At 41.2% G+C, this 11362-nt stretch overlaps 1 protein-coding gene across 1 annotated transcript; it reads right to left on the bottom strand.

Moving 5' to 3' along the window:
* Nucleotides 1-2048: 2048 nt before the first annotated feature.
* On the bottom strand, nt 2049-10600 carry LOC146640697 (uncharacterized). Its single transcript, XM_085399915.1, has 2 exons — nt 3673-10600; nt 2049-2898 (listed from the first exon to the last, which is right to left on the bottom strand). Exons 1-2 carry the CDS (start codon nt 4183-4185, stop codon nt 2827-2829), a joined length of 585 nt encoding a protein of 194 aa, XP_085256041.1. The 5' UTR covers nt 4186-10600; the 3' UTR covers nt 2049-2826.
* Nucleotides 10601-11362: the final 762 nt, after the last annotated feature.

The following is an 11362-nucleotide window of genomic DNA, read 5'->3' as shown; positions in this document are numbered from 1 at the left end:
AATGATTGAAACTCAGTCAAATAGTTCATTGTTCTCCAGCAAAACGTTTTGGAAACTCATGTTTAACCTTTAAAACTCTGACATGTTTTAGCACACAAGGCTTCATCGGGGAGTTCACTCATGATTGGACCATGAGAACAAAGGTTTTTAGTTCTTTCAAAGAGAGTCTTGGAGATGTTTGATGTTTCTGTTTTTCTGAAACCACCTGAAAGAAAAACTATTTTTCTTGCTTTATGTAGTGTGGAAGTTTTTAATGTTTCTTCATCTGTGATGTTCTTGAATGTGTTCACGTGAAGATGGTACAAATAAACTGTCCTTTCAGCTTTAGCTCCTAATTTATTCATTATTTATGGATGTAGCACAGCAGCCGTCTCTTGATTAACACATGGAGGGCTCGGGATCTGATGGTGTCGTCTCCCTAAATTGCCCACTCAGTAAATCTCACTCATGGCCAAGAAATTGAAATAAACCTTGTTTCCCTGCTGGATAGTGATCCACTGTAACTCTGCTCCTCCTTCCTGTTTAGGATTTCTGTGGCTGAAGTAAAATTCCCTCCATCCATCACTTATCCCAGCTAACCCAAAGTGAAATAAAGTTTTGCTCGTCTTAAAAAAGCATTACAATAATGGGCATTACCAATGCAAACTAAATGATACAGAAGATGAAAGAAGAGACTTTGATCAGTTAATAAAGCTCATGATCTGGATTCATTGTGGCTGCTACACAGATACTTCTGGGTCACTTCTCTCAGTTAGGAACCTTCCTCACCAAACTGACTGTTGGACCACACCCCTGGTTTCATGAGAAATTGTTTCAGCCATGATTTCTCTTCCTGTATTTCAGAGTAAAGACTGAAGTGACAAATGGAAGCATGTTTAAAAAACACAATGTGAGAGAGACGTTGAGGTCCTTAGAAGTTACCCTGGGTTTTTCTGTCACCCTGCTAGATGTTACACACCTTGTTATTGGACTGATTTCTACTGCTGGACTACTCCTGCGGAGAGTAACAATACTCTTACTAATTAGCTCCCTTTCACACCTTTGGGGATATTTATTTTTGTGTTTGCAGCGCTGTGAGCCAGAACAGCGAGAGAAAAATCTGCAACAGCGACGAGCCGAATGCTTACGTGAATCGCAGCAGCTGCACATGTGCTACGCTGAATTAGAGGATATCTTTGCTCTGGATTTCTATTTCTACTCTTTCATTTCTATATGATTCTTCTTGCATCTAAACAAAGATGATTCAATTTGCTAAATGTTGATGGCTCTTCGTGCTCAGGTGTAAATGAGACGTAATATTTGCTCTTGGTTTGGTTCTCCTGTACAGAACCTTGCAGTACAACAGAAACCTAAAAACATTATTTGTAGTTGTTATTCTTAGTTGTTCTGCTGCCTAAATACCACAGGGTCTGATTATGAAGTTATTGAGCTGCACATACTTTACGACCTGCTTAAGTTCGAGGTCACAGCGTCTGTAGAGCAGCTGGAACATAATGAAGTCTACAAGGTTAAAGTTTTCTCTTCAGTTATTGTTCTTTCTGCTGCTTGGTTTGATGGATCTGAGAGCTTTTGTTTTTATTATTGTTATTATAATTATCATTAATATTTTACTCTCTAGAAGCTTTAAAATAGTGTTTGTGTTTGAAAAAATTGATTTAAGAATTGAACAGAAACATCTGTCCTTCTGAAAATCGCCCAAAGGCACGGAGACAAAGTCAAAGGATGCAACCTGTAACTTTCTCTTCCTTCATGTCAGGACCATCATCCATGATTTATATAAAATGCATATAGCAACAGTAGCACTTTAGTTTGGACTTTATGATTTCTGTAACTGGAAAATATTATTTTGTTTAAAGACAGAAGTGACCGCATAGTTGCAACATCAAAGGGAAATATTAATTAATTAGCATCAAGTATATTTGTTGCTTAAGCGTTTGCACTATAACTTAAGTAGGATTATAACTTTTAAGGAAGGAAAGATTTGAGATATTTAGTTCACTGTTTCAGTTATTTTATATGAAATTAAAACATTTCCGTTGGTCAAATATGATGCTCTAAATCAAATAAAAGTTTGAAAATAAATGATGTATTTTTAAATGCTGCAACAAATGTTCACAAAAAGTAACTATAATTAAAACCAGTTAAACAAAATCAAATGTTTGAATCATGCTTAACCAAATGCCAGGCTGGAGAGCTGAACCTAAAGTATACGTAGAAAGATTTCAACATCTGAGCAGTTTTTAATATTTTTATCACATATAAATGTCACAGCAGTGGGTCCTGGCCCAATGCTTTGTGTTTTTGGTTTTCTTTTACTCTTGTTTTTCTTGGTTTTTGTTCTTCTTATTTATCAGGCTCTCAGTAATCTTAGTTCTCCCTCCCTCAGTGTTCATTTCAGCCTGTGTTTAGTTTCTGTTCCCGTGTCCCACGTTTCATCGTTTCATGTCGAGTCAGCCCTGTCTCTCTGTTTCCTGTGTCTCCCCAGTCAGCCCCGCCTCCCTCGGGCACTCATGTGTGATACAGAGTAATAAACCTGACTACATTTGCTGCACTCTCTTTATTACCTGTTACTTTAAAATTCATACACTAATTATGTCTGCCCATCTCTCTAATGTGAAGGTCAAAGGTCAACATCCCAGTGACATAAGAATAATCCCAAAGGGGCAAAGGCAGCGGTTAATTTAGCACATTTAGCATTAAGGGTACAGCAAGGATATACTTTTACTTATTGTGGCAGGGGTGTGGTCTCTGGCCTGCTGCAGTGGAGGCTGGTGGCGGGACGTTGGACGGCACAGGTGAGGGTGATGGAGCTCATGACTCTCCCCTTTATAGTGACGGAGGAGACTGGCGTGGGGCAAGCGTGTAGTGGAGGAAGCCGAGGAGAGAGCTGGTTTCTGGCTACAAAGAAACCAGAAAAGATTGCTCGTGGTCAAATGTCAAAGGAGCTTGCAAAGAAAAGCGTCTGGACTTCTTTAAGTTACTTGAAGACGTTTCACCTCTCATCCGAGAAGCTTCTTCAGTTCTAAGGTCAAATGGTGGAGAGTCCCAGATATAAACCTAGTGGGAGTGACCCCCCACAGAGGGACATATGTGCATGTATGCAGGCAAAGACCTGCAGTTAAAAAAAAGCGCCCCTCGACAGCCAAACCCATCTGTTCTCTAATTGGATTGTTACATTGTTGATTGACATGACATTGACCAATCAGATGAAAGGAAGAAAAATAGGGTCAAAATCCGTACTTGTAACTTGCAGGGTTTTTTTTTCTAAGTCCACACACAAATCTTTTTTACGCACGCACAAATCTTTTTTACAAGTACAAAATATTTATGACCACATTTTGAGCCCATACGAGAACAACTGAGATCATTTGTCCACAACACGAGGTTAGTTATTAATATACCGTATTTTCACGACCATAAGACGCACTGTGCTAAAAGGCGCAGTCTCAGTTATGTGTGCCCTTACTGTATTTAACACACACATAAGGCGCACTGGACCATAGGGCGCATACAAGTACCGTATGAGTATTTAAAAATAAAGCGGGAGCAAACCTGAGTTCGGTACCTTACTCACATTTCTATTGCCGGTAATCGTCATCATCAACAACACACAAGCATACAAGTGTGCGTATTTAAAACTAAAGCAGGAGCAAAACAAAGTTTGGTACTCACATTTTTATCATCAAACCCATCGAAGTCCTCATCCTCTGTGTCTGAATTGAACAGCTGCGCTAAATCTCCATCAAACATGCCAGGTTCACTTTCTTCACCGTCAGAGTCACTTTCCGTGCCGTGCGGCTCCTCGGAAATGATGCCGGCTTTTGCGAAAGCTCGAACAACAGTGCCAGCAGACATGTTAGCCCAAGCATCTACAATCCATTGGCAAATTGTGGCGTAACTCTCCCGGCGCTGCCTTCCACTCTTGGTGAAACTGTGGTCTCCATCGGTCATCCATCGCTGGATGTGTTTGTCGCCGATGTGTTTGCTGCAGTAGGAGCGGAAGATGGCCAGCTTTTCCTTATAATCCGCTGGAAGTTGCTGCGCTACCGTAGTCCTGGTCCGGATGGAAAAATGGCACCGTTTCATAAAAAGTGAAAGTGAAACTGCTTTTAGCCGAATGGTGACCGTCGAAACGCTTCTCCCGCTCGTTCTTTGCTCGATGATCGCTGTCAGGGGTTTAGACATCTGTTCACAAGTAAGAGAAATAAGACACTGCAGACCGACTCAGAGTTTAAGAACGTGTACACGGGTGAATGCCTCTGAGAAGACAGACACAACGAGTACAGGCTGCTTGCTTTATTTATAGTTCAAAATGGATTACATAGCACTTCCTCTTTTAACGGAAAGGGGAGAGCTCAGGCATTGTCTTAGCTATCTAACCTCTGCACACAAACTGAAAAATAACGACACAGCAGTATTCATGCTTATCTGACATCACAGACACTGAAGTAAAGAATGCATGTATATCCTGTCTTGTCAAACATCTCAAACACTGAAGTAAGGAATGCATTGTGTTTTGTTTAACAATAGGCTTGGTTATGTGAAAATATATGAACACTAGAAAATAAAACACACTTGATTATATTGTATTTCATAAAAATCCTCTATCATTCCCTCCTGTTGTTAATATTTTTCACAGGTTTAATCAATGCATAGTCACTTGTTAGTCACATTTTCAACTTGCATGTCATTTGGTGAAAACATACATGATCATCAGTTAAAATTCATCTTCTTCAAGTTCAATCTCTGCTTGTGGTTCGTATTGGGGTAGGGAGACATATGCTAGTAGTTTTGTGGTGAACATATTGTTTACCATTCTGTGGACACAGGGCAATATGCATGTTGAGAATAAGCAAAGGAGTATGAGCAGTACTCCAACGAGTACTAGTCCTTTCATGAGCAACGTCTTCCATGACCCACTAAGAAGCCATGTGAGCCAGTCCTCTTCACCAGTGATGTAGTCCTGTCGTTGAGCTTGACTCAGTTGTCGCAGCACGTCCAGTGCGTCAGTCATATTGTTGGAGTGCACATTATCAGGAATGTATGTGCAGCAAGTCGTGTTGAAGAGCACACATAAGCCTCCTTTCTCGGCTAGTATCACGTCCAATGCGACTCGGTGTTGCATTATTGTGATGCGCACTGCATCGATTTCTTCATTCTGAGCCTTGTTGATCTTTGTTGAAGCATTCAGAAACAGTCCAAAACGGTAGTCGAGTGTCTCTATCCTGAGCATGTTTTTGGCATTTCCTGCCCACGGGAATAGAGAAAGCATTACTTTTTGTCCTTTGGTCCATGTTTGAATTCGTCTGGTACGTCAGTTCCCCAGATTGAGTCGTGAGGTTGCACGTCTCTAGTGCTCCTCTTGCGTCTCGTCTGATGTGGTTCATCAAGCCTCGGGGCCTCCAGGATCCTCGCCGGGATCTTCTGCAAAGGAAGCAAAACACCTTTTCCTGTACCTCCCTAACTTATCCTATTTGGGACTCTTTAATCAAAAGCATGATCCTAATTATGTTCTTAACTTATTGACTTGTATTTATATATATTCTTCAACGTTACTCATCCCTTTAAAACTCTTTAAGCGCTGGTTTCCCGTCCGGTTGCTCGCTATCATCAACATCCTGTACACGAATTGTCGCTGCTGCAAGTGCCTCTACTCTAATCTTAAGTCACCTTTTTAACCAGAAAATCATTATAAGCGCCTATTCTACTAAAAGATCCAAAAGAAAACAACCTCTTTAATCCTTTAACCTTAACATAAAAATAACAGTTTCAGTTTTACCATATCCAAATGATCAACAAACCCCCAAACATAATCACGCATAATAAGAACCAAAAAAGTCCTAAAATGATCCTAAATTATTAAACAATTAAATTATTAAACCCTAAATTCCCCCTTTTATTTTGACACATGAAATGTGTCACAATACTATACAAAACTCAAAATGCTTAGTTTTTCCCCACTCATGCTCCAATCTATGTCATAAAAATAAACTTGAAACAGAACAATTATCAGTCATGTGTTTCTCCAATTAATGGTAACTGAGTTACATCAAAAATGTTTCCCCTTTAACATTTGGCATTCTCCCAACAATATACTATAATCCCATAATCTAACCCCAGTCAACAAAACAGAAATTTTCTCTGGTAAAAGCCAATTGTTTGTCCACATTTATGCATCCTCACTCACCCAGCCACACATTCACTCACATGCAGTCACACCATATATTTGCTAATAGTGGAGCTTCCCGCACGATCAGATTCTCCACCCTCAGCAAAATGAGCTCATTCATTTTTTTTTATTTTCCATAGGAAAATATTTCTTTATGCTTTTGGACTGGATTGACTCGCATAAAATCCTACAATTTTGGACAGGGACTTACGACCTGATCAGTCCCCACAGGTAGCTCTCCTCAGCCAATTGTAATCTGGAAAGCCCCCCTTTTATTTGCTCTCCCCGAGAATTTGTCAGCGCTGTTGCAGGCCTGCTTAGAACAGAAATGAGAAAAAATAGAGCTGATTATTAGCTCACAAAACACAAAACAAAATCACCTGACAGGTTTCCTTTAAGTGCACTGTTACAAACTAATGGGCCCCTCAGACATGTCCATGTTTCCTAAAACTCCCTCTATTAAAACAAAAACAACAACAACCCAAACCTTACTGACAGAATCAACCCATCACCACAACAACCTTAAACACACAAGTTTTGCCACCACATAATCTCACCCCCTCAATACACCGAAAGTCTCATTAAAACCACACAATTTGCACACAAAAATCACCCCCTTTAACATACTTAAATTCAGCATAAAACCCCTTTACGACAACATATAATCACTAAACTATAAATTTCCTACCCAACTCTGCACTTCTCTTGTCTGCTATGCTTCCTCTTCTGAAAGCCTCAGTCACACACACACACAGGAAGCTCCTCCGTCACCACTCACTTCAGCTAATTTGCATACTGAGTCATCTCTCAATGAGTTGCTGTAACAACAGAAACATATGTTTAAACATTACCAACTCATTAAATTATTTTATTTCTTTCTACAGTGATCACTACTGTTGATCACTTAGTCCCAGAGCACTCCTAAGTCACTCTTTTAAAACTACTTTAATCACTTTTTGTTTTCATAACTCACTTTGTCATATAGCTTCTTTGAGTTCCTCAATTTCAAACTCAAATGTATTTTATGTTTGTGTATGTGAATTTGCATATGTTGCTTTTCCAGTGTGTCAGACTCCTTCATAATTTTGCCTTTAAACAGTCAATTTTCTCCTTCCCAAATTTACTAACCCAAATTTTGATTTCCCACCTTAAATAGCAGCGTTCCTTGTCCTCAGCCAGAAGTTAGGGCTCCACTTGCCACTTACCCCCTCCGCCTTAGCCCAGCGGCTTTACCCTTGAGGTCCCGTCTTCTTCACTTCATCTCACCCGTGAGTCTGAGCTCACAGGGACTGAGTGAGGCCGAGTAATCGTGACTGTGCCTGCCTTAGGTTGTCCCAGGGTTTCGAGGTGGGATCTTACCCGTCATGGGCTATCCAGCCTTCCATACTCGCCTGATACGGGGGCCAAGTGGGCAGGGGAGGGAACACACTGGCTCTGGAAATTAAAGGAGTGTAAGCTGCTTCCTTCATTGCATCTTATATTAAACTATCCCACTTCTGATTCTTTCCTAGAATAATTTCACATATGGCACTTTGTGTATGTGTGTTTTCTATTCATTAATGTAATTGTCAGTTATTTTCTCTCTTCATTTTACTTTTTTATCTGTTTGTTTGTGACGTTCTACTTTAGTTCTACTAAACCTTGATGTAAAAACAATACACCCTCTTTTGACGCACATACTCTGCAGTTTGCCTACGCACGCACTTCTCTCTCAGACTTCCTCTTTTCACACACCGCCTTGCACTCACCCTACTATCAACTTTCATAGTGTTATTATTATTTATTATTTTGTACCCGTCACACCCAATCCCTCAAGTATCGGCACAAATTTGTTTCCAAACCAACAAAATAATCAAAAAACAAAAACATACATGAGTCAGGACACAAAAAGACAAAGAAAAATGCTGCCAGAAACAAAGCAGAAGTGTGAGGGGAAACTGAGCTCACAGACAGCTGCATGTGTTGGCTTTTAATAGCATGCAGCCTCTGCTCTAAAAAACCAATAAATAAAAAATAAAAGAAAATGTGTAACATGCTCATCAACTTAGCGGTGTCCACACATTTAATTCAGCTTCATAATCCTGTAGGTTTAGTTATTATCTACAGGGTTTGGCTTATTAGTTGTTATTATAGATGTGCTCTGTATCTCAGTAATATTTATCTAGGATAAATGACAGGTTTTCAAGCAGGTTAAGTGCCTCTATGCACCTAATTGGTTTAGATATTGCCTTTATTTTCTTCATCTCATATGTCATTATACTGAGTTTGAGCAAACCTTAAGCTTGGTGCAGACTACTTCATAACAATTGTCCATCTCACATCATACTGACTAGGATACTTCTTGTCAATATTAATTTTATATCATTATTAATATCATCATCTTTTTCTCTCTATATAGTAACAATAGTATATTACAATATTTTACTAGTGTATATCACTATACTACTACTGAGACAATTTAATAGTTAGGATCATCTTACTCAGCAAACAGATAATTTATAGTTCATCCAATCTGTACAATTTGCTTCATCTCTGAACAGGTTTGTGCCTACTTTTAGACTGGTCTTCTGTTTGCCTCATCTCAGATCCAACCTTCAGTCACATGCATTCTCTCTGTTGCATGTCGAACCAAGTAGTTTATTATTATATTTTATTTTGTATCCATCAAGGACGTGAATGAGCTGCAGTCTCACCCACCTCCAGGATGGAAACATTTATCTTTTCACACACTTTCCTTGGCTGTACAATGATACAGCCTTAATCTACCTTATGCATCTCTCTTTTTTTTTTTTTTTTTTTTTTTTTTAGAAAAGGTCTTCATCCAAATCACCATCAGGGTGTATACCTCACCCCTGACGTCGTTGCCCACCTCTCAATTTTAAATACACTTAGTCATTGAGGGCTAGCAGGAGGGACTATGCGCTTACCTGCTGCTCCTTGGCAGGTAGCTCCATGCCCTCCTGGGTTTTAATTGCACCTTAGAACACATATGCATCAACACTACAATGAGCGGGTGGAGGGAGGTTTGGAGTCTTCTCCCACCCCCATTCTCTGCGGCCTGCTGGAGCGGGAGGGCTAGTAGGAGGAGTTGGCCGTCCGACTGCGGTCTGGGGTGTGGGGCCTCCCTGCTGCTGCGGAGTCGGGGTGGTCTGCCTCTCCCCACCGCAGGGAAAAGGGTAACACCACCTGGGTCTGGGTGCAATTCCCCCCTCCAGGGGCAAGGGTACCTAGACCCGGTTTGTAGAGTACGCTTGGGGAGTGTGATTGTGTGTACAGCGTCTCTTTATGTCTGTCTCCACGTTGGTTGAGTGTGGAGTAAGTGCATATGAGAGCATGAGGGTGGGAATGGATGTTTGTGTCTGTGTGTGCCTGTATGTCTGTGTCTATATGTCAGGTTGGGTATCAGACGCCACCTCTCTGGGGACACCTCAGGCCCTCCAAGGTTTGGAGGCCTATCTCCACCCACCACCACTTCCCCTGCCGGTGGCGGACTCCCTCAGGTGTCGGTGTGTTGGTGGTTCTTTGTGTCTGGGGGTGGGCGTCCGGGTACACACCGGCTCACTCCTTGGCGGCCGCTTGTCGGGGCCTGGGGCCTGGGGCTCGCTCGGGCCCCTTTGGAGGTGGGGTGCCCCCGGCCTCTCGGCCTGGGGCTCGGTCACTCAGGCACAGCTGGGGGCCGGCGGAGCTCACGGGCGCGTCACTGCAACTCCCCCTGACTTCTGCTCCGCGGCTGCTGGGCGAGCCCTCATCTGGGACTCTCCTCAGCTCTTACTGGAACAGTGGCGCGGCTGCCCCTCTGTTGGTCTTCCATGGTCTCTTGTGTTCTGGGGGCCTCTGGATATCTGGAGTTTTGATCTCCTCCATACCTGCTTCACACCCTGGAGGACGGGGCTGTGGCCCCCCCACACTCCCTAGCAGATCATTACATGGAGAAACCTTTGGAATGCAAGCATGCTGATCCACACAGGTATGCACACATGGGTATTCACAGACGCGGACTAAAGCTTTCTTGGCTGCTGCCTCAAAGCACACTATGCGCTGTCTATCTTGCGTGCTGCACAATATCGTTTATTATTTAGTAACTATTGATATCTATGACTAGCTAGTTTATTGTGATGGTGCTTTGTTTTCTCTATTATTATGTTGCTCTTTGTTGTTTGCTGTCTCCTCTGTTTGTTTTTTTTGTTTGTTTGTTTTTTTTTTTCTCCATACAGGTGACCCAGGAGTTCTTTTTTTTTTTTTTCTCTCTCTTCCCCCCCCTTCTCACCGTCTCTTCTCCCCTTTGGTTTTCTTTCTTTCTCTCCCCCTCTTTCTCTCATTCATTCCCCCTGTCCTATTTATTAAAAAAAAAAAAAAAAAAAAAAATGACAAAGGATGAACTGAAGCTCTGCCATCACGTAATGTCGCATACTGCTGTTTCTGATGTCATTTAAGAAAAAAAAAAAAAAAAGAAAAAAAAAAAAGAAAAGGTCTTCATATGAATGATTTCCTTTTATTTATTTCATACAATCTGGGCATGATGGGTCATAAATGCACTGATTTTTGCAGCCACGGCCACTATCTCTATGTGACATAAAAAGGGGATCGGTTAGATGCTGTTTTGTCACATGTCCTGAGGCTGATTTCACAATTATAGTGTTTTTTGAGAATGTTACATTTGGGACTTCCACAGTTAAAACAGTTTTACAAGCTCCTGTGTCTCAAAACATTTTTTTTTAACGGCACACCTTTCACATATACTACAACTGCTGGTTTGGCTTCTGACCCTAGCAGCAGTTGTTCTATATTGTAAACTTCCGCTTCATTTGTTTCACTTCCTTCCTCTCCACGTCTTCTACGTCTGTCATCATCACTTTGAAAAGATGCCATTCTGCTAGACGTTTTGCTTTTTTCTTCTGACTTTTTTCCACATATAGCTCTTTTTGCAAAGCGGTTTTTAAAGCATTTATTAAATCAGGGGTGCATTTGCCTTGCCAAGCTGGACAATATATTTTATTTTGTATTTCTCCACCTTTTTGCACTGACTATTCCTGCATTTGAACAGTTTTTTTCTAACCACTCTTCATCTGCTGTTAATTTTACTTTAGTTTTAGAGTTACCCATTTTAAACTAATTACGTCAGAACTGTGACACCTTCTCTGGCACAAAGGAGCGGGCAGGTGATCAATAACAGCCTTCTATTTTCTCACTATT

This window comes from Rhamphochromis longiceps, unplaced genomic scaffold, assembly GCF_057381845.1.
Source record: "Rhamphochromis longiceps isolate RC_006_pf unplaced genomic scaffold, R_longiceps_female_GT1.1 unmapped_scaffold_4, whole genome shotgun sequence".
Taxonomy (NCBI): domain Eukaryota; kingdom Metazoa; phylum Chordata; class Actinopteri; order Cichliformes; family Cichlidae; genus Rhamphochromis; species Rhamphochromis longiceps.
The sequence above is the reverse complement of the archived record's forward strand: the minus strand, read 5'-3'. Positions and strand labels throughout refer to the sequence as shown.